Here is a 26067-nt window from a genome sequence, read left to right on the forward strand (position 1 = left end):
CTTGTTCGTCTACGATCTTGTTCGCTTGTTCTTTTTGAAAAAACATTGATTAGCTTCACTCTTGCTTGTTCTTTTTGTACAAGCATTGAATAATGATCAAAAATAATGCAAAGAACTGCTTCTGCCATACTCGAAAGGAGAGCACAACGACTGGCTCGGAGATGGAAAAAACATGAAAACGCAATCTATGATATCTTTACGGTAGCTCTGGCATTTCTTGATGTGCAAGACCAATTCATGAATTTAGTGTTGGTGAACAAGTGGTTTTATGATTACATTCATGAATGCATGAAAATGATTCAAGTGGTGGAATATCCGTTTGAAAATCAAAGGCCTCTCAATGGATTTTTATATAAATTATATCTTGTTAAGAATGGAAGCCATCTACAATTTCAAGATATTGAACCCGGAGAGGAAGATGAAGAAATGAACGAAATTGATCATCAAATGAATCATCAATTAAATATTACGACTACTACAATTCCCCCACCTCCAACCTCTCAACCACAAATATACATCTTGGAAAGGCTCTTCTATCCCATGCCTGGAGTGTACGACCCAAATGACACTCTACCTCAACTTTTAAAAGAAGTTCCGAAATTTAAGATCAGAGAGGTTGTTTTATATACCCATTATGGAAAAAAGTATGGATTTCAAATACCAAAAGTTTGCAATTACATTGGAAAGAATATTGAGAGATTTTTGTTCCTTGATTGTGCTCAAGTTCAGAACGATTTTGTCATGGTGAAACCAAATTTGGTGCAGAATTGCATAACCATCAACACAGTATTCATTGGAAATGAACCGCTCATTGATACTCGTAAGATGGATATTGACTCGGTCTTATACATGATGGAAACATATCAACTATTCTCATTGTCGCCTCTTAATTTTCAATTTTCCACAAAGGAAATTAAGGAATATATTGCATTTGATTCACACGGCAGCGTACAAACTTCCAACAATTTATGGAAAGCGATTACGAAACATCCTAAGCTCTATCCCTATTTGCAAAACGTGTTTCATACACTTGGACTCTATTATTTCGAATCTATATATTCTGAATTATCAAACATTGTGGAAACTAATTTTCGAGTTTTCTGCGATAAGTGGACACAAAAAACACAAATTCGAAAAAATCGAATTCAATTTATTATCAGCTCAGTCATCAGACAGGAAAAAACCATTTCAGATTTTGTGACAATTGCAACAAAGATTGATGAATATTTGGAAAAAAGAAAACGATCAGCTGTTGAAAAGGTGAAACTTGAAAATCTCGCTCATTGGATCAAACAACATGCGCTACATGTAAAGTTCACACTCAATTCAATACCGGGCCACTTATTCCTTTAAAAATTGTCGAGTATAACCTAGCAAGGTCATAGGTTATGAGTAGCTCTGTACAACAATTTCACCATTGGGCATGAAGTCTTGATAAATAAATTCCGTTGCTGGTCTATTATAAATTGTTGTTAATTAAAAAAAATGCAGCATAATACTTGCCTCTTTGTTGTTCTCATGATGACGATCATCATGCTGACACTTCATCCTGTTCAAGCTGTTTTAAAAAATCCAATTTCCATCGCTGGAACACCCAAACACTCATATCAAGTCGGAGAACCAGAATATTGGTTTCATCAACGTATTGATCATTTCAATGCTTTAAATACAGACACCTTTCCACAACGTTTTTACAAATTTGTACCACCAGGTGTTTCACCAGACAGTGCAAATCACATTTTATATATTTGTCCCGAGGGTAAGTTGTGGAGAGAGTTCTCATCAACAGTGAATTTATTTTGAAGAATTGTTTTGAAATTATGATATTCATTGAAATTCAATGAATAGGTACATGTGGAGGAACAGCAAACAATTACGTGAGAAATTATGCACAGGAATTGAAAGCAACGATTTATACTTTGGAGCATCGTTTTTATGGAGTGTCAGGTAAGTGATGAATGGTTGCATGAGGAGTATGATCACAATCTTTGACTGTTATTGGAATTGAAAAATATGATGACAAATGGACAACTTCAATATTTACATGACATTTATGTGTTGAAAATTTCGGAATGTATTTATTGTTGCTGACACTTTTCTCAATGGATGGAACGAAAATCCACGATGGAGGTGTGAAAACGTTTCATATTTATTGTTGAATATTTCGTAATTTCACACATTTACTCGCCACCTCTTGCAGTTCCTTATGGATCCATGAAGACTGAGCATTTAGCAAAATATCTTAGCACAGAAGCTGCTCTTGCTGATTTATCAGTATTTATTGAATATATTTCTTCCTTACCAACTAATAATAATCAAACTCATCAATTCATCATTGTGGGTTGCTCCTATCCAGGTATGTTCAACAGCATTTCACATATTCTCCATCATGACGACATGACATTTTCACATAACCCATTATTCGCTCATTGATTTCACAGGCGCATTGAGTTCCTTCTTCTCCATGAAATATCCACATTTAATTAAGGGAGCTCTGTCGTCGAGTGGTGTGGTGAACTCGATTCTTGATTTTTACACCTTTGATTTACATGTTCAACATGCAGCTGGAGCAGAGTGTTCCAACAACCTCATTCGTGTCACTTCCATCATGGAAAAGATGAATCCCAATGATTTACTCAAAGACTTCCAAGCTCCAGCTGATATGGATATTCGTGATTTATTTTTACTTTTTGCAGATATTGGAGCTGAAAGTATTCAATATGGATATCATTATGAATTGTGTGATACATTGAAATCAGGAGACATTAGTCGAGACGACGTGTTATATGGTAATTTCAACAAGTACGCAATGAAATTCTTTTATCCAGTATTTGGAACCACTCCTTTGGATTATTACAACAGAGCCATTGGCAATGAAACCTATGACGCAAGAATGGGAGCCAACGCTGATCGTTCTTGGTGGTTCCAAACATGCTCAGAATTGGCTTATTTCCAAACAGCTCCTCCCATGCCATTACCTTCTATTCGAAGTCGACGTTTGGATCTTGCATACTTTTATGACAAGTGCAACAAAATTTTCGGACACAATATCAAGCCAAACACTCAATTTGTGAATAATCAATATGGATCTAAAAAGTTGTTGGACACGACTTTGGGAAGAACTGTTTTTGCCAATGGTTCGCAAGATCCTTGGTTGAAAGCAAGCGTGGATATTGATCCTCGAAAATTCAGTTTTGTTGCTGAATGTGACAATTGTGGACATTGTAATGATTTACGTGGTTGTCCCTCACTCCCAAGTGACTCTGGTGCAAGTGACCACTGTGTAGGCACTGGAAATGATCAAGTCAAAATGATTCGAGCACAAACATTGGCCATCATGAAGATTTGGTTTGGAATGTAAGACACCACAAGTAGTGCAGAATTATCTCTAAGATTGACACCTTTCGTTTTTGAATTCTATTCAAAGTGATGATGGAATGCCATTAAAATTCAAAATATATCTTTAATTAAGGTCCATTTCGTGTTGCAACACACAGAGTGCTGGAACAAGAAATTTTTTCAACTTCAAAAAAAATGGGCAAACCATCATTGTCCAAACAAAAAGGCTTCTCCAAGAAGAGCCAACGAGGAGGAAACAAGGCCGTGAATATGCAACATAAGAGAAAGACCCGAGATGCTGAGAATGAGGAAGATGTACACTTGAGTGATTTGGATGAGGCTGATTTTGAATTTGCGGAGAGAATGAGCAGTTTGGCTTCTTTGAAAGAGTATGTATGAATTCAATGTTATTGTTGAATACTATGATATCTAGTTCCGATTTTGATATCAACAAGAAAAAGAAGAAAAAAACCAAGTTTGATGCTTCGGAGAGTGAAATAATGTCAGACGATGACTCGGATGCCAAAAAGAAAGTATCGGAAGATGCAGATGATGTGAAAGTGAAACAATTGGAAGAAAATTACTCAAAAACAAGACTTGGAAGGATTGTGGAAAAGGCTGAAAAGGTTCTTGAACAGAACGAAAAGGAAGAGTCACAAACGAAAGTGAAAATGAAACTTCCTATCAAAGGAGAGGATGGTGTCATTCAAAAACAAGTTCAAGTGTTGGAAGATGAAAAGCAACAGAAAAAAGGTTTAACAAAACAAGCAAAGAAAGATAAGAAGGAACAACAAAAAAAGAAGAATGAAAATGATGAACAAGAAGAGGATGAAATTGAAGAAGAAGATGAAATTTTTGACTCGCTTTATGGAAAAATTGAGGAAAAAACAGAGGAAACTGAACAACAAAAAGAAACTAAAAAACAAGAGAAGCTAAGACTTCGACAAATTTTAAATGATCCCGTTCTGAGAGACAAACGAAGACAGCAATTGAGTGTGGAAATTGGTTCAACAGCATCTTCAATTTTGGAAATACCTGATATGAATGTATGTATACGTTATTATATCTTGCATGAAGAAAATGACATATTTTGAATTATGAACTTGTCATTAATGCATTCGTAGCTGGCTAAAATTTCAAGAATATATGACCTGTGCATGGATGGAGATGTATATGTGAAAAAGTTAGCAGTACTCTCAATGTGTGCCCTCTTCAAAGACTTGCTCCCTGATTACAAAATTAATTTAGAAGCTGCAGGAGAAGGAACACGGTTCTCAAAAGAGGTCAAATCTAGAAGAAGTTTCGAAAGTAATATTTTGAAATACTATCAGAAATATGTTCAATTTATTGAAAAGCATGCAAAAACTGCATCTTCGAAAATTCAATTTATTGCTTCCAAGTGCTTGAGCGAACTGTTAGTACATAGACCCTACTTTAATTTCACACGCGATATTATTTCCATTGTCGTTCCTTTACTTGACTCTAAGAATGATCAAGTTCGAGAAATTGTGGCAGAGAATATTTCCTTATTGTTCTCCAATGATACTACAAAAGGTGCAACAACCCTCGATGTTGTCGAAGAAATAGCTACTTTGATTACCAAGAAAAAGTATGAAGTTTCTCCAACCATGTTTGATGTTTTCCTTTCCTTAAAACTAAAGACAGCTCTGAGGGACAAAGTGTTACCGGATACTATTGTCAATCGAAAGAAAAATAAGAAGAATAAGAAGAAGGCTAAGGATTTGTCTGAACACGAAGAGCTTCAAAGAGAGTTAAAAGAAGCTCAAGGATCTACATCATCAGAAGTGAGAAAAATCCAAACTGATATTCTGAGAAACGTAATTGTGTGCTATGTGAGAGTTCTCAAACAACAACCAGAGTCTCCAATTGTGTTTAGTGCTTTGGCAGGCTTAGCCAAATTTTCACACTTGATGAATGTGGACTTGTTGTACTCTTTGCTCGATTATATGAAGGCCTTACTTGAATCTGCAGAGAATGTGAACGAGCTTGTTCAATCACATCTCAACGAAGATGAAATTAAGCATTTCAAGCCTGTGGAGCTTCCAGTTCGAACTGTGTTACAAACCCTGATTACAACCGCTCGATTGTTGTCAGGAATTGGAGGTGCCATAGATATTGATCCAAAAGAATTCTATACTCAACTCTATAATGTGGTAGATCGTGTGATTACGACCCAATACGATGAGACTAACTTTAGGTTGCTAGTCGATGCGTTGGTACTACTTCTCTTGAAACCTGTAAAGGTTCCTCTCGTCAGAGTGGCTGCTTTTATCAAAAAGATGTGTTGCTACTGTTTCACCACTCATATTCACGTCACTGTATGCTTTTTAGAAATTATTCGAGAACTCTTTATCAAATATCCAAGTGCCAAGCAAATGTTGAGTGGGGAAGAGAGTGGAATTGGAAGTTATTCTTTCGATGAAACCGTACCTGACAGCACAACACCTTTTGCAAGTCCACTGTTTGAATTGAGTCAATTACAAACTCACTACCATCCTCAATTACAATTTGCCCTCGATGGTATTCGAGGAGTGTTAGGAATAATGACTAGATATCAGCAATCCAAAGCGAAAGAGGAATTGAAACAAATGACATGTGACGATTATCAACAAATATTATCAGACTATACACCTTTTTCAGGAATTTTGAAACCTCCAGTGCAAGCTCCACTACCTCATCCACTTCAAGAGAAATTAGAGAGACTTGCAGAAAAGAAGAATAATCCAGATTACAACAAGAAGAAGAAACAAAAGATTCAAGAGAAACAAATTTATGTGACACCTTCGATGGTGCATATGAGATCAGCATTTGCTCAAGAATGTCTAGAAAAGTCTTCAAAATTGCTTTAAATTAAATGATTTTTACTCGTAATTTTATTTCACCAAACTTTGCAAGACTTTCAAGAACTTTTGAACACCCACCGCCCCAGAACAATTCGATTTAAGTCCTTTGGTAACATTGGTAAAGTTAAAATAAGGAACCCCATTTGTTGAGAAGCTGGCTCTTCGAGCTTCGTCTTTCACTTGAATTAAATGTGGGTCACGATGATCATCAGACGATGGATCCTCAAGGAAAAAGTTGTCAGGAACGTCTTTTTCAAGGTTGCAATCCTTAACGATTTGTTTCAAAACTGGCACTTGGGAAACATCCAAAGCCTCTTCAAAATAGGCTCTGAAAATACGTTCTGACACTCTATTTTGATGGTCATTTTCTCTTGGTGGATATTTCTCTGCAATTAATTTCATTAATCGGTGTGCATTCAGTGAGTTAATCATGGGTAAATTCATGTTTGCAACATTCATGGTTTTAATACCAAGTTCTGCTCCTAATTGTTCAATTCGAGCTAACATGGGCATGGCCTTCAATAACAACGCTGGATTTTTCTTTTCTTCCTCACTGAATTCCACTCCAAATTTCAACTTAAAGAATTTGGCTCGTTCTTGACCTTCTGATGGAATGGAGGGATTCAATAAGAAGGGTTTCCATTCCATCGAGTATGTAACCAAAGTACTAGAATCAATATTCTCAATTTTACTGAAATATTTGGCTCCCATCAATTCCAAAGCCTTCTCAAGTTGCGTCTTTCCGAGAAAACAGAATGGACATCCAACATCGGAAATAATTTCAATATGAATATGTTGTTGGGAATTATTACTGCCATGTAATGCTGAAGAGGACACAGTTTCTGTGACACGAGTTGGTTCCTCATTCTGTACATTCCCGTGTCGAGGTGGCAAGCAATAATCGCCAGTGCATGATGGTACTGTTGTTGAATCGTTTGGTTGTTGAGACATTTTTTTAATGTGTTTTCTATTGCCATCTTTGTATACAAATCCTGCAATTTCTTACACTTGCGCATGATGTGCGGACGTAATAACCTTGCGGAGTGTGTCGAGAAGTATTGGCCATGTTGACACGACAAAATCCGCCGTGTAATTAATACATCCACCACACAAGATCTACAAAATATAAGTGTCCATATCTGCATTGTTTTTCATTCCATTTGTAAATATTGAAAATGGATTTTTGAGAACTGTTGGAGAGAGCTTGTTTGTGAAAGCACGAATTCCATAGTAGAGTAATCCCATTTGGAGAATGACATACATGGGGATGAATGAAATCGTATAGGACCAAGAAATGACTTCATCCATTCGCAAAATGACAAAAACTAATGATAGAATCACAATACACATAAAGGCAACAAATGTCAAACTCCAAATAAGGCTCACGCATGCTTTTGTGGACGCAACGCTAAGGTCAAAGGATAGCTTAATTTGATAGACTGATAGGGTCATATGCAAATATCAGAGCCAGTTACAAACAAGAAACTGCTTGTAAAAACTAGTTACTTACTGAAAATTAAAATGATCACAATGTAAAGAGGCGTACAAACAATGTACCATTTCACATTGGCAGTGAAGAAGGGAATGGCAAATTTCAAAATAATTGCTCCGCAAAACATTCCTAATCCTAACCATGCTAAAAACAGTACATAGGGATACACTCTCTTTCCAGTCTTGTAAATGATCTGAGTGCATGTGTACATCCAAATCAAGCAAGTTCCTGCAATTACCACACACGGTAAATAGAGCGGCACTTCTGGAAATAGGGATATGAAAAATGTAGAGCATGGTGTTAAGGGCAGTAAGATTCCAGCGGCTAGTTGAATAATTCTGCCTCTCGGGCTTAAACAATATGCATACGACGACCAAAATCCTACACAATCTCCAGAAACCCATCGATAGAGAACAATCGGCCAACCAATAGTTGGAGTCCACAAAATTACTGTAAGAATGATAGCAATGACACTACTACCAACTGCTGGTGCAAAGCAAATAAACCAAGGCCAATCAATGTATGCATCCAGCTTTAAGGCTAATAACACAATAAACGCCATAAAGAATAGCCATGAAATCAGCTTGACGTGATTTAGCCATCGGGTAATTGGTCTATATCGTTTCTTGATTTGATTGACATATAATTTCAAAAGCTTGCCTCTAATAATTGGGTTTCTAATTTTCTCTTGTCTGAAAATGCAATAGGAAGAGTAAAGTTTGTCAATTGGCACTCTCGAGTATCGTACATGAGGTGTGTGTCCTCTTCTTTGGTAACTGGGAGCTTTTTCTTTAAAGTCACGATATTGTTGAGCGATCGATGCTTTAAGCTGTCCAAACCACCCCATGGTATGCCCCTCAGCATTGGTTGTCGCCTTTTCATTGTTGTACGTGCCATCAATTTCAAGTTGTTCTGATGTCATGCTAAAGTGCTTGTTTGGAATGGATGTAATTTTAAGCTCCATAGATGGTTTTTGGTTATCATTTCCTTCGTTGGTGATTGTTTTGAAATCATCCTCCCCGCTTAATATGCCTAGCTCTTTAGAACGTCTTCCTACAATTGAAGATAAATCTTTAGAGGAAGCTATGGGATTTTCATCGACAGTGGCAACACTATTTTTGCGTGGAAAAAGTCTTGACCCAGAAGTATTAATACTGGTGACACTTTGTAAATTGGCTGGTTCGCCTCTGTTAAATACTCTATTCATGGTTTCAAAGAATATATTGATATCCTCATCATAGGCTATTGCGCTCTGAATTTCGTCGGAGCTTTCCTCTTGTTCGTTCATGATTGATACGTCATCTACGCCTGTTAATTCATTATGTGCTACTGAGGCAACCTCAATATTGTTGACTTGAGGTATTGGCGTAGGTTGAGGAAGTTTTTCTTCATACTCATTTTTAAGCTCAAAATACTTGTTATATAAGGTTTCTTCTTGAGAAGGTTGATAAAACGTAGCAAAAGTATCAATTGCTTTCAATAATTGCTGTTGACGGAAGTTTAAATCTGAATTTTCAGGAGCATCCAAATTTTGCAATAATTCCCGTCGTCTCTCAGGTTTGGCATTGTATAAATTTGCAAATCTCTCAGGTAGTGACACTTTTGAAAATTTAATGTAACATTCTAGATACAGATATTGATCCCAAACAGGGTTGGAATGGCATATATGATAATAGTATGAGGCAGTCTAATAAGGTGCATGAAAACAATGTTCAAGAAACGTTATCCAATAAAACGAAAAATGATATTTGCAAAAAATCTCAAAACTCACCAATGAAAAGCGTAAAATGGATTTACAATCTAAAAATGATAAAATTACATGTAAGACATCGTCGAATAGATGATGAAAATTAGTTAGACTGTTGGGTAATTGTTTTGGAATGCTATCGTGATGTGGATATTCTGAAAGGTAAGGTATTGATCTAATGAATTGCTCATTGTTCGAAAGAGCATTGTCTCTCTGTCCAACAGCAATTGTTTTAGCCCAATAACTCAATTCAGAGTAGAGTGTAAAAAGAAACCCTTCGCTAGAGTCACGATAAATGGTTGGGTGAGTTGGTAAAGTTTTGGTTGTTGAGTTGGATTATGGTTGATAATCTCCTCGTTAAAATTCTCACCAACAGCCATAGGACCATTATTATTATTATTGTGTTCTAAGGTTGAACTAGCTGTTGGTTGTATGATAATTGTAATATGTGAGTCATGGTGATGATTTTGTGGGTTAGAAATTGGAAATGGTCTAATTTCATCCCTATTGGGGTAAGACAAGGATTGTCGAGTTTTGGGCGTTACATATACTGCAGTGTGATCAACATCAAGATGCTGATGTAGGGAAATATTGGAAGAGGAAGAGGCTGGTGGGGTTTTTGGATGGCTAGAAGGCGTCGATGACGACAGATTGGAGCCTGTACTTTTCGTACTTGCCATACTGATTCTTCGTTTGTTGTTGCCTGTTGTTGTATGTTGTAGGGGTGTGGGAGCTGTGTAGACACCGTGCCCGGGCGTTACTCCTTGAGATGATGGAATAGATGTATCAATAATAATATCCAGCGAGTTGGAAGTAGAAAGAGTTGTATTTTGTTGTTCCGATGATATCAATGCACATGGTAATGTACCCATCGGATTGATGATGGCATGGTGATGATCATCCCTGGAACCCAACAAGATATCGGAGACCACCATCGTCGTCGTTAACGACGAAGGCTGCAACATTTCAAAATTTCGTGTCGCTAATGATGATGAAGGCGGATCATGTTGTTGCTGTTGTTGCTGGTTGAGAAAGAGATTACCGTTTGTCATTCATATTATGGTGTTGCTCTCAGAGAGATGAAGATACTATTATCGGGTGATACAAAATTTTTTCCTTTTTGCCTCAAAATTTCAACGTTGAAAGTTCTTTTTTAATCCTGCATCAAAATCATGAGAATGGCCTTTGGATACAATTTACAAGTTTCAAGAGTGGAGGATTCATCGTCAAAGAAGGTGTTAGGGATGGCTTTCAAGCGGAAAGAACTATTTGGGGAAAGATAAGGCAAGAGCAATTGCCTTAATTCTCGAATGGTTTTGTGTTTCGAAATGTAGACCATGAATTGTTGACCTGATGACGATCTCAATTTGATGATACAAGTATCTTTCGAGGTAACTTGTTGTTGGGTGGTGATGTCTTCATCTCGAATCTCTACGATGGAATCTTTTTCAGTTGATGAGCTCTTAGTGTCACCATTTCCTCCCGAGATGACTTTTTCAATATCTTCACGAATGGGTATTAATTTTCCATTCTTTACCACTTGCTTTGGAAGCAGATTGAGGAATTTCTCCTTGTCAAGAGGTGCGTTTGGTTTTCCATTTTCTTCCACATATTTCAAATAGTCCAGACTCACGATATTGGAATTGTTGTCTTTGAGATAATTCGATTTTCCAATCGATCGTTCCACTGTTTTAGAAAATGGTTCGGATGTTTTATCTACAATTTTCAATTTAACGCCATCCGGATGTTTCTCTTTAAACTCGTACGGAAAGTAGCCATCCACTTGATCAATCGCAAATACGTCACAAAACCCAATGAAATAAGCAATTAAACTTACAAATATCAGTCAAAAAAGCTTTCGTGATTTGCCATTTGTAGGGTTTGAAAGGTCCATTATCAACCACAATTCCATTCTTCCAGAATGTCACAATGCTCACAGGTTTTTGTTTAAGCTGTTTAACATTGCTGTTCGTTTTAGATACTTCCATCAATTCTTCATCATCTATCATCTTATTCAAAGCTTGAACTCGTTGCTCAAGTAGTTTCATGTTGATGTGAGGGCCCATGTCGTCATCAGTAATTTGTGGAGGTGTAACGGAGGACGGTACTGCTACTTCTGGTGTTATGGATGAAGTATTATTCTTTACAGGTTTGTAGGAAGAGTTAAAAGGATGTTTGATGTCATGATCATCAAGTACTCTAAGCATTGTGTTCATGGTGCTTTGTTGCTGATCAAGATCTTTTTTCTAACATGTTCAGCTCAATAATAAAAAAGTTCCTCAAAGTAGTTCACACTTACCTGTTTTTCTATTTGTATTTTTTGCTTGTGAATAACGTCCTGAAGATCCTTAATTGTAGATTCTCGAGAGGTGAGTAGAATTTTTTGTTCCGAGCATGTTTGTTCTAATTTTTTCAATCGAGACAACAGCGTAATAGTAAGATCATCTTTCTCAGGTATGTCTAAGAGCAATAAAGTGTCACATAATTCAGAAAATCACTGTTCAACTCACCTTCATCTTCATTGATGTGAATTGGTTTCGGAGGGGAATTGGATCTACTCTTACTTTCGTTTTTTCTCGGTGCAAGAATTCCCATCCCATTCAAATTACTATTAACTGAACTGTGAATTATGGAAGGCTTGGAAAGTATTTTAGAATTCAAGTTTTTCCTATTATTTGACATTAATTGCAAATTGTTCTTATTGAACAACATCTTTTCGGAAGATCCCGACGACGGTCTTGAGCTCGCCGAAACGTTACTATTATCCAAACTAGCTGGATTCAATCCAACATTCCGATTCGGTGATCTCTTTCTGATCAAATTATGGTTGACATTATGATGAGAATTATTGTTATCAAATCCAGAGGAGGACATGTTCACAATTTTTTTTAAAAAGTGCATCTTTTAAAATATCGTAAGAAAATGAGCGCGCAACTAGTTCCTCTCCAGTAGCAATGAGTGTTGTTACATCTCGAATTATCATGAGATCAATTCGGAACGAAAATGGTTGATTATTCAACATGAAACAAAATGCCTCCCAAAAAATGGGTGAAGCGTTCTTCCAAAACATCATCTTCCGAAAATCCTGTTCAATCCTCATCATATGGTATTCCAACAGAAAAGCTCGATCATTCAGTCATTTCAAATATATTTTCATCGGTTTCAAAATTGAATTGGGATCAATTTGAACAATTTTGTTGTGAATATGGATCGGAAGTTGTGGTTGCACAAAAGTTGTTTGGAATGAATTTGGCTCACGTTTTAGTCAATCACGGAGATGAAGATTTAATGAGCAGCGATATTAGTAGGACCGATTCTACTAATTTCAATAATTTCAACGGTGATAACAACCATGATGAAATCATTGTGCAGAACAATATCCGAACGGTGAATGATTTTTTGTGTCAGTTAATCAAGAAAGGAGTGGATTTAAATTTTGAAGATTCTCGCAATCAATTGAAACCCATTCATTTGTGTGCTAAAAGGTGTTCAAAAAGCTATGCGTGGATTTTGACCATGATTATTGAGGGTCGCCAAATACCAACATGCATGTGTGGGAATGGTTTTACTCCTCTCCATTATGCTATTTCATTTAATCGATTGGAATTGGTGAGAGAAATGTTGGAAGCAAGCTCCTGGAGTATGGATTTTGGAGAATTTATTCCCTCTCGTTTTATTTCAAGCTTTCAAAAAACAAGAGAAGATGCGTTAAGGTCTTCTCAACCACAAGGACACAGAGTACTATTTCCAATCCATATTGCGGCAAAGGAAGGACATGTGGAAATACTGAAATACCTAGTTGTGCATGGAGCCGCTACTCTTCAACAGAATTCACAATTGCTTCAAAGCATTCTGGAGTGTTATGGAATGCAGAATTTGAGTTTATTAGAGTCTCGTGACAATCGAGAGGATTCATTGACTAGATTTATTGTGAACATGACCACACTGGATACGTTTTCCATGTCTCCACTCATGCTCTCTATCAAAGAGGGACATATATCTTGTGTACAGCTGTTATTATCATTAGGTGCCAATGCCAACCAGTGTGATGCACGTGGCAAATCCTGTTTGGTTTACGCAAGTGAAAACTTTTTGCACAAAGAGGCCATCAAGCACATGCTGGGAATAGATTATGCACAGAATGACCTTATCTATGGGGAATCATGTAAGGACGACACTCATTCATTTCTCATGAGCTGTTTCTTGCAGCCAATATCGCTGAGCAGTGATATCAGCGACACACCGGCTGTGGAAGAATCAACCACGAATCAAGAAGAGAACTTTGCTGATACTAGCTTGGCAGATAATATTGAAGACAATATTTATTACATCTAACGAAAAAACTGATGCAGAAACAAACCTAAAATTGGACACTTGCTATTTATAATATTTTTGTTTCACTGAACAAAAAAGTCACGCTGTTCAGTTTCTGCGAACCATTTTCGCCGTAACCACCTCATGTCACTTGCCAAACATCTGATTTTGCACTTAATTGAATCTGTCTGAACCAACGATAACTCAAACACAAAAAAATGTTGCAATTCATTGAAAAGAGTGCATTAGCTCAACTCATTGCTGAACAAACAGGTTCCAGAAACTATTTATTAATTGATTGCAGAGAGCCACATGAATTCTCGAGCACAGAATTACCTCACCTACCCACTGCTCTAAATATTCCATTGAAATCCATAACATCTAATTTCAATGACTTGACAACCACTCAATTTATGTCTCAATATGGTCATGAAAAACCATCCCACAAAAACCGAATCATTATTTATTGTAGGTCAGGGGCAAGAGCTCAAAAGGCAGCTCAAGAAATGATTGAACTAGGATATGAGAATGTACTTGTATATAAAGGAAGCGCAAATGAGTGGTGGGGAAAAGTATAGAATCTAGAGTATTTGTAAATAAAGGAGCAAATAAGTTTCGAAGTTGTAAAATAAGTATTAAGGATCATTTTTGCAAAACATGACGTGTTTGATTTACAAGTTAAAGTAGTTTATTTACAAGGATATATACAAGTTCAACAAGTTAATAGTAAGACAACAGGTCGGCAACAGTTCTTTGAATGTCACCATTGTACTTGTTTAACAAGCGAAGATTCACCTCTTCAGAAGCAAAACCCATGTCTCTGAGAATGGAAAGTTGTTGTGCATATGGCTGTTCTTGAACAATATTTTGAGTTGTTGGTGGAACAGTAGCGCTTGGAGTCACAGTCGTAGTAACAATGTCGTTGTTAGTGCCAACCAATGGATAGAGTTGTTCGTCCAATACAAGCTCTTGTGGTTGTTCATCAACCGAGGAATGAGGTGCAGATGGTTCGCTCACAAAAACAGTTTCCTGTTGAGGTTGTTGGGCCTCATTTTGAGTGGCTTCTGCAGATGCATTCTCTTGTGAAGCTTGTTCATTGCTTCCAGAAGTATTGACCGTCTCTTGCTCGAATTGAGACAACAAATTTTGAACAAAGTTCTTTCCTCTTGGCTCAACAAGAACAAAACTGTGGAAACCTTCGGCATGTTGTTGAGCTTTCTCCTCAAAACACTTGCCACAAAAATCGAAATCTTCACAGTCTTGACACTTCCATCGTTGTCCAACAAAGTTACGTTGATTACATCCATCACAAGAAACTCCAAAGTGTGGAATGTTGTTAATGTTATCTTTTGCCAAGTTAATGAGACCACCAAACTGTTGTCTTAATTGTTCTCGCTGTTCAGGAGAGAATGTGACATTGCCATTGTTGAAACATTGACCAAATCCTCTACCACCGCTAAGGAATGGGAACAAGTGAGCGAATGGATGACCACCGTTGGATCTATTGCATGAGGCAAATGGACATTGAGCGGATTCTCTTTCAGATTGAGAAGCATGCTTGTTATTTGTTGCATTACAGCAATTTCCTTCCTTCTTTTCCTCAGTCTTTCCTTGTTCTGTTTGAGGAGTGCAGGCAGCTGAAGTATTTGGGAAGAAGGAACCCAATACGTTATCAATCAAATTAGACAATGGAATTTCAATTTCAACTGGAGTTTCCTGTTGTTGCTGTTGTTGTTGTTGGCGTTGATGGAATCTTCTTCTTGGACAACCAGAGCCTCTGCGTTGAGCTCCGAACCATGGGAAGAAGAAATTTCGTTGTTGTTCTTGTTCTTCTGCTTGAGAAGAAGCAGTTGGTTGAGGAGTGTTGTTTTCCTTCTTGTTCTTCTTCACGACGGAAACCTTGATGACTTTCTGACCTCTCAACAAGCTCCAGAGAATGTTCCAATCATCCTCGTTGGCGACAGTTACCCATTGATTTTCATCATCCAAGTAAAAGACGGTTTGTTGTTGTTCTTGAGTGGTTTGAATCTCAATGATCTTTCTCTCTTCTAAGAATTTGAGAAATTCGTGGAAAGAGGTCAAGTAAGGAATTACTAAACGATGAATATTGGTCGCTTTTTGAATATCCAACTGTTGAGAGCTAGTACTGGTATTCTCAAAGACGTAGACCTTGAAATGTTGATGTTGTTGTGGTTGTTGTTGTTGGAGAGGAACAAATCCCGAGAAGTGTGGATAACCCAAATTGTTGTTATTGTTGTTATTCATCATTTTGTGCTTGTTAGGAGTTATTTGAAAAACGAATGGTTGGATTCAAATAATGATTGTTTTAAATGTTGTTGCTTTTTGTTTTGATGATGAACACGTTTGATTTGGACTCCTTTTATATCCTTCAACAACAACACCAAGCGGAAGTTTACGGAAGAGAGCTTCTTCCTTTTCGTGTGGATCTATTATTATGAACAACTTTCCTTGAGAGAGCGCACGAATTACAAGTTCAATCAGTTGATGAAAGTGCTTGCGCAATGGGTAAAGCGACTCAATTCGAAAGTGTGGTTGTAAAAGTGCGAACGCATGAAAATAGTAGTGAGCTTTTTCAATCATTCTCAACACTTTAAGGAACTCTTGGAGTGTCATCAATTTTATTCATCTACATGAGGTGGTTTTATTGCTCTTTAGAATCAACACTGTGGCCACAACAATAAAAATGGGCAACAAGTACTCTTCACCCTCTCGAGCTTCGCGTGCTTCTGTTTCGGGAGAGGTGAATGATCAAGAGGATTTCGATGCTTGTGTATCGAATAATGCTCCCAACAAAAGCCGCCATCTTCGTGATACATCGGAAGAAATGAACGCAAAACCAATTTATTCTCTGGAGAGTTATCATCGTAGTGAAAATGGAAGGGATGAATTTTTAATTACACGTGCACTGTTTCAAGTCTTTGGAGAACACCAGAACGTGGTTCAAGGAAATATTAATTCTCAAATTTCAAAATTCTTAAACGGAGGCGAATATATTGTGAAAATAAGTAGTGGAGCTCATCATACCTTGTTAATGACAAATCTTGGTGGATTACTGAGTTTTGGAAGAAATAACGACGGCCAACTGTATGTTGTTGTTGTTCGCCACTTTAAAATTGTAGAAAGAAAAATTGTTCGAATTTTACTTTGTTATTTTGAAAACTAAATCATTGGTTCAATGATGAATTATTCAACCTTTATAGTGGTATTGGAGATATGGAAATGCGATATTCACCTGACATTTGTAAAGTGAAGCCAGTATATAAGGAATTAGATGAACATGCAATCGACATTTGTTGTGGACATAACCATTCAGTAATTCTCACAAATTATGGCCGATTAATGGCATGCGGTATGTGACAAATGATCATGATTTGTATTGTGACATCATCATGAATGACTCATTCAAACTGGTTAGGTTGGAATGCAAACTCGCAGTGTGGCTTGCTCTCACATCATATTGATTCATTTACCATTGTGCCATTCAATCGATACACCAAAATGTTACGATGTGGAGGCAACTCGACATGTGTATTAACCACTCGCAATCTATTCTACATTACGGGAAGTCTTTTTACAAAATTCACAGAATTTCAATGCATTCAAGATTTTAAAGAACTCTTACATGATGGTGAAACTATTGAGGATTTCCAGGTTGGAGGGCAAACAATTGTAGTAGTCACATCATTTAAAAATGTGTACGCCTTTGGTGAAGCTACATACCAACAATTTGGTCGAATTAATGTTAATTCAACTCACTTCACCAACATTACCAAGCAATTACCTTTCAAATCTCAAAATTTATTGAGTTTTACTTGTGGAATGTTTCACAATGTATTTTTACTGGATAATGGAGCCATTTACACTGCAGGATATAATGGCTATGGACAGGTTTGTAGTAAAGAATCGAAATTGGAGGAATTGACATTTTTTCTCATGGTGATAAATAGTGCGGTACTGGAAATTTAAAAGATACCGATGATTTTACACTACTCACAAAATTTTACAAAATTGACACTTCAAAAGAACAAGGCAATAGTATTTTAGCAAAACAAAGCTCGAAGAAAATAGAATATACTTGTTTCAATGTGGCTGAGGATGAAGATGGCAAGAAAAAGCCACTCTCACAACCTTTCACCATTGGAGAGAATGAAATGATTAAGAGTGTTTATGCCGGCTCTTATCACACTATTTTTGTGAGTAATGTTGGCCATGTGTACGCTTGCGGAAATAATGAATATCAGCAGTGCAATGTTCCTGCTTTGGATGACGAAGAAGAAACCAAATCCATACCTCATATCATGCAAATGAATATTCAACCCAAAGCTGAAATTGTCATCTTTGCCAACAGCTCTGCAAATATCACCATAGTTGCAGAAAAGGGGTATATGAATTCGTTCTTTTACAATTCTTTGAAAAAGAGAGCAAGACAAGGAGAGCTGTCAGATATTGTTTGCATTTGTTGAGGTTCGTGATACTTTTTTTTGCCCGAGTGTGAAATTCCAAAATTAAACTATTTTTAAAAACAAAAAAACGACATGACGCCTCACCCTGTCCATCATGACGAAGAAACTAATCATGCGGGCAACTGTGATCAGAATTCCGAAGCCAGTGTTTCTTTGACCAATTCAAAAACAAGTCGATCACCAACCAGCAACAGGAGAAGAATTCTTGTTCCAGAAACTCAAGAAACGTAAGTATCTGAGAAGATTTTTCATTGATGATGAGAATCTCCTCAATCAATGATCTTCTATTGGAATGAAATAGTGATAGCGCCAAGATTATGCAGTCCATTTCCAAGTTTCTATTGTTGGATTCATCTTCTCGGAAAGGAATTCAAAAGAAGTCATCTTCATCATCCACACTTTCTTCGAATAATAATTACAATAATCGAATTTCAATTGCATCGACCGGGCTTGGAAATGAAATTGTAAATTTAACATCAAAAAAGACCAATGTCATTGAGCAAGAAAATGGTGTATCCACCACAACTATGAGCAATTCTAATCGTTCGGAATTGATTCTAGAAGAAGCACCTGATGAGAATGTACCAACTTCTGGCATACAAGTCCTTCAGAACCTATTTGAACAACGATTTCTGGAAAATCAAATGGATCACTTGACTATGTAAATAGGGGCACGACGATGTGATATCAATGGAATGAATGCATGCATTCAAATTGTAAAAAAAATGTTGAACACGAGTTTCCGAAAGCCTTCTTCCATCCTGAAAAGTCAATGCTTACTTTCTCAATTTCAACAACATTACCACCACTCTCAACAACAATTACTTGTGAATACTTTTAGTACTATCAGCACATTTCGGAATGATGTAAATAAATATGCGAGATACTTTTCGAATTTTAATAATTATCAACGGATGGCAAGTTTGACTTCATCCATGGGATTAGGACGTTTAGGAGAAAAAACAACCATTGAAAAGAATAGGTTTCCGATGATCAAAACGAGGTCCGGAAAACACATACAATATGTGGATCAATGTGTCGTTAAAGTGAGAGGAGGAGCTGGAGGAGACGGACATGTGCATTTTCTAAGAGAAAAATTTAAACCTATTGGCAAAGCAAGTGGAGGTGATGGTGGTAGTGGTGGAAGTGTGTTTATTAAAGCATCAATGAATAGACACTCTTTGTGTGGCATTGATTATATTCAAAAGGCCAAAGATGGCGACAATGGTCAAAAGAGAAACAAAAACGGAAAGAAGGGAGAGCCTACAATCATTTATGTGCCTACAGGAACCCAGGTTTTTGACGCTGATACTGGAGACATTATTGCAGACCTTCAAAATGATGGAGATGAAATTTTGGTAGCTAAGGGAGGTAGAGGTGGTCTTGGAAATCAACACTACTCCTCCAGTACGAATAGAAGTCCAAAACAAAGTCAAGAAGGGCAAAAAGGAGAATCCAGACATTTACTGTTAAAATTGAAAACCATTGCGGATGTGGGTTTGTTAGGATTTCCCAATGCAGGTAAATCAACACTATTAGGAGCAATATCGAACGCTAAACCGAAAGTAGCTGCATACTCTTTCACCACCTTACATCCCACGGTAGGAGAAGTTTTTCATCAGGAGACTGGATATTCATTTACATGTGCCGATATTCCTGGTTTAATTGAGGGCATGAATAGCAAGCTCAAAACGAGAGGTTTAGGTCACGATTTTATGCAGCACATTGAACGAACAAAATTACTTCTCTATGTCGTTGATGTGAGTGGACTTGAAGGTCTTGGTATTCAATACAATGAGGAAACCGGAGAGATCAAATATGAATTCATAACGGACGCCTCTCCATTTGATTATCATTCAAATACTTCAAACGATGACATCAATGAGCTTTCCAAACACTCTGAGAAGAGAGTCACCATACCCACAAAACAGCGTTCCAATGTACAACAAGCTGACGAGGACTTGTATCATTTGCGAGAGTCTGCAATGGCTGATTATTTTGGAGAGGATGAAGCCGAAGACGTTTTGAACGAATTGGATGATGAGGACGACGACACTCACACCAAGCGAATGAGCAAGAGACAAAAAGCTCAGCACAACTTTAGAAAGAGAACACCTCTTTTGAGAACCTTATCTCCTGACGAGTCTGCGATACTTCGTTCCAATACCAAAGAACACACAACGAGCGCCGTTAAGCAAGTAGGCCTTCAAAACGAGGAAGAGTTTGATGATGACAATTCTATGACTTCTACGTTTAATGATGACTCTATTCCTGCTACATTTGCAACACAAGAAGAAATTCAACATGATACCAAAGATTTTGAATCCTCTCTTCAACTTGACGAAGAATTCAATTCTCAAAGAGATCTCAACGATGAAGAAAACCTCGCTAACGACGATCCCTATCGCAACACAGTATTGGATACGCTGCCAGAAGTTAAGAGAAAACAACGATTGTTCCAGCCCTGGGATATATTAAGGTTACTACAAAAAGAAGTCGAGCTCTATATGCCAGGTCTTTCAGACAGAGCTGCCTGTATTATTGCTAACAAGATGGACGTACCTGGTTCTGAGAAGAATTTTGAAAAACTGAAAGAGTTTGTGAAAAACGAGTTTGGTGATATTCCAATAATTCCAATCTCAGCTAAGGATGGTTTGAATGTCGAGCAAGTCAAGTTGTTCTGTATTAGTTATTTGGAAAGGCGTAAGAAAAAAGCAGAAACTACTTTAACGGCTCACATTGACGAGTAATAACTCAATCAACTCTAGTTGGCTATAATATTCACAAGAAGATAAAACCGTTGTTCGTCACTCGAATCATCTCGCTTTTTGTAATTTCGAGATAAGGATAAATTTTTTCTTTTAGCAAAAAAAACTCTTGCCTTCTCTGAACGAGTTTCTCTTCGTGCATGTTCTTTTAAGGACGAACAAGAAGAGCCACAAGAACACCATCTGTACTATCATCGTTTACTCTTTCGGTTTTTGAGAGCACGTCTTCTTTATCATTCTTACTAATCATTGTATTCTCAATTCTCGCAACAGAATTATTTTGAACCAGCCCGATTCTCTCCAAATCGTCATCATCATTCCAATAATTTACTTCTTCATCCAACGCACCCGTATCATCATCAAATGGCCAATCATATTAGAGAATCGCAAGCCTGGAAAGAGAGATGTATTCATGAAGACAAGGCAGCACTCTCCTTCATCAATTCCTACATTCTGGCACGAGAGATGAACGGAAACTCACCTACCTCTAAAGGGCCTAACAATATACCACCCGGATTTAAACCCAAAGCCTTGCCTCACTTGTTAGAACCCATTGAAAAGAAAGCACCAACATCCAATCATGGGGATGTTTCAAACCGATCCAGTAGGGTTTCAGAGGATGACTCCTTATCCGTGCGATCATACAAATCCAATGCCAGCTCGGTTTCCAATGGTTCTCGCTCGGTGAGATCGGATAGATCCACAAGAAGTACCTTGGACGAAGATAGCAAGAGAAAAATTGACATGTTAGAGAAGAGTCTGAATGAAGAAAGGAAAGGAAGACTCGAGGTGCAGCAAGAACTGGAAAGTTTGAAACAACTTATTAAGGAAAACTTGAAAAAATAAGAAATTGAGGTCGAAATTGAAGTCACGAATTGTTATTCATCTAATTTTGCTTGTGAAAAAGAGTAAAACTTCTTGAACCACACACTGTGAAACGTCATTTTGATCACATACGTTCTTCATTGTTGTTTTACAGACATCCAATTTTATTTATGACTTTGCATTCGTTTCATTGGGCTAATGGGACGAAGGTCCACATCTTCAGCAATGGAGCTGCTTTGAAATAGATTCAATTTCTTGAAAACGGTGCCGGATCCAGATCGTACAAGCCTAGTGGTTGCTGAAGCTTGATCGTCTGAATTAAATCGTTGTCTGTATTTCGAGGGAGAAGAAGAAAGCGGAGAGTGTTGTTTGGTTAAAAACCAATCTTTGAATTGAGGATGCATGTCAAAAAAATCGGTTTGATTCAGCAAGACATCGTATGCTGTTGAGGCACCACTCGACGACGAGGAATGTTTAGCTGCTGTTGTTGTCATTGTTGAGGAGGTAGTCACGCCATTGGAAGAGTGCTCTTGGCTGAGCTCAGATTGAGGTGAAATCAAACCACTTTTCAACATTTCACAAATCATGTTCACCAACACTTCCTTATCCCTTTAGGTTGTGTCAATTTTAGTGAGCCATTGTTGATGTGAGAAGAATCATTAGAGGGAGGTGAATTAGGAGGAGAGGTAGCAGATACTGGAGATGTACCATTTTTCTGTTTACAATACCTTGCCAAATTAGTAGCTGCATAATAGAGTGGTGTTTTGAATTTGTTGTCTCGTACCATCAATGCTGGATGGTCAAACGTTGAAACTTGTTGATTTTTCAAATGACCATTCGAGAGTACCAACGAAGTCGAAGGCATGGGTGAAATTAAAAACGATGGACTCGAAGGTGGAGATAATGTTCGTTGAGGAGAAGGAGGACTCGAATAAGAATTAAATTCTTGACAGGTCGCATTGGCTGTCGTTGTGTGAAAATCTCCACAGGGTGATTGTTGTCTTTTCGATAAATTTCTTGAGGACATGACAGGCGGTGCACACATGGATAAGATAATTTCCATCACTCCATAAGATCCATGTTTACAAGCTAAATGCATTGGAGTTTGAAAATTTGCGTCACGTGTCATTAGCAATTGCTCTGTAAAAGTGTCACGATCGAAGGTCAACGCCACAATTCTGAAAAAATCCACACAATCAAATTGAGCAGCTAAATGCAGACTAGTTCTCTTTGATTGATCCACGAATGCGGTCAAGGAATGATTTTTCATACTCATCATCGTCGTCGTCGTGGTATTCGAAGGTGCTTGATTTGAAATTGAATGTTCTTGAGAGCTCTGAATCATGACACTTTCAGCATGGAGTAAAAAATTAAGACATGCAATCTTTTCATAACTGTTCTTTGAAGAATGTGGATGACTAGTCTTGTATTCCTTAATGGCCAACATGAGAGGAGTACAACCATTTTCTTCTTTTGCTTGAATGAGGACTTTACCGTGTGAACTCAATTTTTGAATGATGGAAGAGGTGTCACAAGTTTGGCATTTTAGATCTTTTTCAATGATTATGGTTGGAATGAGCGTGTCACAAGTAGAAGGACTTTTACACATATCTTCAATAGTCTCTCGATAGATTAAATCATGGACAATATCCATTTCTTCTGGTTCATCGTTTTCATCTTCTAGATCACCTTTCCTTATTCGTTTTTGTTGTCTCACCAAATCCTCTCGATCCAGTAATAACATTTTAATTCCTTCCAAATCAAAATTTGAAGCCGCAATATGCAACAAGGTTCTCGAATTTGTTTTTTTCGTTCGAATCGAATTGGTCGGTAAGACACTCAACAAAAATCTTACCGTCTCGTGTTTTCTATTCTGCATGGCCAACAGAAGAGGTGTATTTCCATATTGATCTCTTGCATCTGCCATTTCCTTAGAACGTTGAAATAAAAGTTTCACAATGAGAACATGTCCGGCAGCTGCTGCGAAATGCATTGGAGTTGCGAGAGTTGCATCTACCGCTGACAAATGAATGTCACTTCGAGTCAATAACTCTCTGACAATTCCAATATGACCTGCGGCTGATGCCTTGTGAAGAGCTGACACTCTTCTGTCATCCAACACATTTACATGATAAAAACTAGAATTCAAAATAAAGCGCGATGGAACGACGTCATGACTCTCACACGATGGTAATAATTGACCATTATTTAGAGTCCATCGTTCTCGCATCGTGTCGAGAAAATGTAACAATTCTGTAAATGCAATTAAATCACCCTGAGAACAAGCATTCAAAAAACAAAACTTCCATTGTTGAGGTGGATATTTTGAAATTTCTCGAATGATAGGATCTTGTTCTTCTAATAATGAACTCGATGGAGTTTCCGTGAATTGATGATGATGAGAAGGATCGATCGTCTCGTTCATGGATGAGTTGTATTCATTCAAAGACGGGCATGACGATGAAATGTTTTCACTGGATGGTGTTGTTTTAATTTCATTCGTTGATGTTTCGAAATCAGTATCTGTCGTGGTTGTCATGATGGATGAAACATGAATCGATTCATTCATCAGACGATCCGAGGATGCTGATGGCATGTTGTAAAACTAGAGAAGGTTGTTATTCAATCTAAAAACGGAGAAACTGTTGTAAGGTTCAAACGAAAATGTGTTGTTGGTTTGTGATAATTTTACGAAAATAGAAAAATTGAAAAACACGTGATGAGAATTATTGTTGGTTCATGAAGAAGGCTTTGATGGAAGAACACCAATGGTTTGATGTTGTGGTGGTGGTTAGATTCCAAAGTGTTGGGCAAACTGTTTTTTTATGATGCAGTTTGCTGGGACTGACATTTGACAGTTTGCTGTTTGAGTAAATTATCAAAACAAGCAAATCGCGACATTCCCAAAGAAACTTCCCAAAACAACCATCTCGTCAAATCATTTGAATTGCGGAATCTTTTTAGCCCCATCTCTGACACCCATCTCTTATTGAAAGGTCGAATGAAGACTATAATCAGTAACAGTCCTCACCTTATTCGTGATCACTAAGGTGCACGTTCTCTCACTGTTTCTAAATTAGAGCTCTGAAAGAACCATCTCTGATGATGCAGGTTGCTTTTACCCGTTCACATACGAAATAATATTGTGCTATCAAGTTGTAAATATGTACATAGCATTCAGGGTTGAGACGTGGATCCAACAAAGGTGAACGCATTGCGAATCATATGTTAAGGTCTTTTTACAGATCTCATCAATTGAACACTGAATATTGTGCATGAATTTTCAAAAAGCATCTACGTCCTAATGATGTACCTCAATTTATCATCATGTAGAACTTTTACCTTATGGGAGAAATAATTGTTGCTCTTTGTTCATGCTCCTCTTTTCTGAATTCTAAAAGACGTGATTGATGAACAGTGGCTCCAAAAACCCCAGAAACGAATGGTATTTGAAAAACCTTTTCAACATAATATTTGTTCATATTTGAATTTTCAACAATTTTCAATGAGGAACCCATGCCCCTCAAATGTAGTGACAGCAATATTAATTTCTAGAAATTCATCATTCATGAATAATTAACTTTTCCAATTTCCAACCACTTGCTTTCATTGCTTGTTTCTTGGCATCCTCTTCTGCTTTTTTCTGAATATTACAATCACATCCCGAATGTTGTGCCACAATATAGGCCTTGCATGATAATGGGCTTGGTCTACTCACTGCTGTATACATGGAGAAGGCTTTCATTCGACATACAATATCCAATCGGCACTTGTTGAGCATACATTCACGAAATTGATTATCACAAACGGCTTTCGGGATACCACAAGAGGAATAACAAACATCATGTATGTTGCAACATTGAATGAATTCCCGAGCGACGACATTGGAGATCATGGAAACCACCATCTGACTCTGAGGACCACATCCATTGGGTGTCGGACGATAGTTTTGCCTTGCGGTTTTACATTTGGGAAGAGTAGACCAGAGACAATCAGTGGCATGGACCTTGTTGTTAGATGATGAGGTCGTTGTTAGGAGAAGAACAAACGTTATTGAGAGGATCATGATGATCATGGAGGGAGAGGTCATTGATAGGCAACGACTCGTGCGTGTGGGTAGTTGTTGTTGTGTCGTCATCATGATTATTATTTGAAAAATTATTATTTACAATTTAGAGATGAATGGAAGGCTAGTATTGTACAATTTTTGATAACCAATAACGGAGAGAGGATA

General features: G+C 37.5%; 15 protein-coding genes across 15 annotated transcripts; 9 read left to right on the top strand and 6 right to left on the bottom strand.

The window, feature by feature from the left end:
• Window positions 1-105: 105 nt before the first annotated feature.
• C9374_006633 (uncharacterized protein) lies at window positions 106-1353 on the top strand (the record flags this gene model as incomplete). The annotated part of the gene is made up of 1 exon (XM_044696515.1): window positions 106-1353. The coding sequence occupies one exon, from the start codon at window positions 106-108 to the stop codon at window positions 1351-1353; it is 1248 nt and encodes a 415-aa protein (XP_044546778.1).
• A 132-nt stretch (window positions 1354-1485) lies between these two features.
• C9374_006634 (uncharacterized protein) lies at window positions 1486-3361 on the top strand (the record flags this gene model as incomplete). The annotated part of the gene is made up of 4 exons (XM_044696516.1): window positions 1486-1759; window positions 1849-1947; window positions 2201-2356; window positions 2442-3361. The coding sequence occupies 4 exons, from the start codon at window positions 1486-1488 to the stop codon at window positions 3359-3361; spliced, it is 1449 nt and encodes a 482-aa protein (XP_044546779.1).
• A 173-nt stretch (window positions 3362-3534) lies between these two features.
• C9374_006635 (uncharacterized protein) lies at window positions 3535-6209 on the top strand (the record flags this gene model as incomplete). The annotated part of the gene is made up of 3 exons (XM_044696517.1): window positions 3535-3728; window positions 3773-4385; window positions 4464-6209. 3 exons carry the CDS (start codon window positions 3535-3537, stop codon window positions 6207-6209), a joined length of 2553 nt encoding a protein of 850 aa, XP_044546780.1.
• Window positions 6210-6233: 24 nt separating this feature from the next.
• C9374_006636 (uncharacterized protein) lies at window positions 6234-7154 on the bottom strand (the record flags this gene model as incomplete). Its single annotated transcript, XM_044696518.1, has 1 exon — window positions 6234-7154. One exon carries the CDS (start codon window positions 7152-7154, stop codon window positions 6234-6236), a length of 921 nt encoding a protein of 306 aa, XP_044546781.1.
• Window positions 7155-7319: 165 nt separating this feature from the next.
• Window positions 7320-10494, bottom strand: C9374_006637 (uncharacterized protein; the record flags this gene model as incomplete). Its single annotated transcript, XM_044696519.1, has 4 exons — window positions 7320-7642; window positions 7714-9382; window positions 9467-9717; window positions 9813-10494. The coding sequence occupies 4 exons, from the start codon at window positions 10492-10494 to the stop codon at window positions 7320-7322; spliced, it is 2925 nt and encodes a 974-aa protein (XP_044546782.1).
• A 101-nt stretch (window positions 10495-10595) lies between these two features.
• Window positions 10596-12316, bottom strand: C9374_006638 (uncharacterized protein; the record flags this gene model as incomplete). Its single annotated transcript, XM_044696520.1, has 4 exons — window positions 10596-11224; window positions 11280-11688; window positions 11742-11902; window positions 11953-12316. 4 exons carry the CDS (start codon window positions 12314-12316, stop codon window positions 10596-10598), a joined length of 1563 nt encoding a protein of 520 aa, XP_044546783.1.
• Window positions 12317-12472: 156 nt separating this feature from the next.
• On the top strand, window positions 12473-13777 carry C9374_006639 (uncharacterized protein; the record flags this gene model as incomplete). The annotated part of the gene is made up of 1 exon (XM_044696521.1): window positions 12473-13777. The coding sequence occupies one exon, from the start codon at window positions 12473-12475 to the stop codon at window positions 13775-13777; it is 1305 nt and encodes a 434-aa protein (XP_044546784.1).
• A 197-nt stretch (window positions 13778-13974) lies between these two features.
• C9374_006640 (uncharacterized protein) lies at window positions 13975-14334 on the top strand (the record flags this gene model as incomplete). Its single annotated transcript, XM_044696523.1, has 1 exon — window positions 13975-14334. The coding sequence occupies one exon, from the start codon at window positions 13975-13977 to the stop codon at window positions 14332-14334; it is 360 nt and encodes a 119-aa protein (XP_044546785.1).
• Window positions 14335-14476: 142 nt separating this feature from the next.
• On the bottom strand, window positions 14477-16024 carry C9374_006641 (uncharacterized protein; the record flags this gene model as incomplete). Its single annotated transcript, XM_044696524.1, has 1 exon — window positions 14477-16024. The coding sequence occupies one exon, from the start codon at window positions 16022-16024 to the stop codon at window positions 14477-14479; it is 1548 nt and encodes a 515-aa protein (XP_044546786.1).
• Window positions 16025-16460: 436 nt separating this feature from the next.
• Window positions 16461-18240, top strand: C9374_006642 (uncharacterized protein; the record flags this gene model as incomplete). Its single annotated transcript, XM_044696525.1, has 4 exons — window positions 16461-16861; window positions 16978-17126; window positions 17193-17665; window positions 17725-18240. 4 exons carry the CDS (start codon window positions 16461-16463, stop codon window positions 18238-18240), a joined length of 1539 nt encoding a protein of 512 aa, XP_044546787.1.
• Window positions 18241-18312: 72 nt separating this feature from the next.
• Window positions 18313-18905, top strand: C9374_006643 (uncharacterized protein; the record flags this gene model as incomplete). Its single annotated transcript, XM_044696526.1, has 2 exons — window positions 18313-18467; window positions 18542-18905. 2 exons carry the CDS (start codon window positions 18313-18315, stop codon window positions 18903-18905), a joined length of 519 nt encoding a protein of 172 aa, XP_044546788.1.
• Window positions 18906-18965: 60 nt separating this feature from the next.
• Window positions 18966-20990, top strand: C9374_006644 (uncharacterized protein; the record flags this gene model as incomplete). Its single annotated transcript, XM_044696527.1, has 1 exon — window positions 18966-20990. The coding sequence occupies one exon, from the start codon at window positions 18966-18968 to the stop codon at window positions 20988-20990; it is 2025 nt and encodes a 674-aa protein (XP_044546789.1).
• A 381-nt stretch (window positions 20991-21371) lies between these two features.
• C9374_006645 (uncharacterized protein) lies at window positions 21372-21854 on the top strand (the record flags this gene model as incomplete). The annotated part of the gene is made up of 1 exon (XM_044696528.1): window positions 21372-21854. The coding sequence occupies one exon, from the start codon at window positions 21372-21374 to the stop codon at window positions 21852-21854; it is 483 nt and encodes a 160-aa protein (XP_044546790.1).
• Window positions 21855-21997: 143 nt separating this feature from the next.
• On the bottom strand, window positions 21998-24429 carry C9374_006646 (uncharacterized protein; the record flags this gene model as incomplete). Its single annotated transcript, XM_044696529.1, has 2 exons — window positions 21998-22442; window positions 22562-24429. The coding sequence occupies 2 exons, from the start codon at window positions 24427-24429 to the stop codon at window positions 21998-22000; spliced, it is 2313 nt and encodes a 770-aa protein (XP_044546791.1).
• Window positions 24430-25395: 966 nt separating this feature from the next.
• C9374_006647 (uncharacterized protein) lies at window positions 25396-25899 on the bottom strand (the record flags this gene model as incomplete). Its single annotated transcript, XM_044696530.1, has 1 exon — window positions 25396-25899. One exon carries the CDS (start codon window positions 25897-25899, stop codon window positions 25396-25398), a length of 504 nt encoding a protein of 167 aa, XP_044546792.1.
• Window positions 25900-26067: the final 168 nt, after the last annotated feature.

This window comes from Naegleria lovaniensis, assembly GCF_003324165.1.
Source record: "Naegleria lovaniensis strain ATCC 30569 chromosome Unknown tig028, whole genome shotgun sequence".
Taxonomy (NCBI): Eukaryota; Heterolobosea; class Eutetramitea; order Acrasida; family Naegleriidae; genus Naegleria; species Naegleria lovaniensis.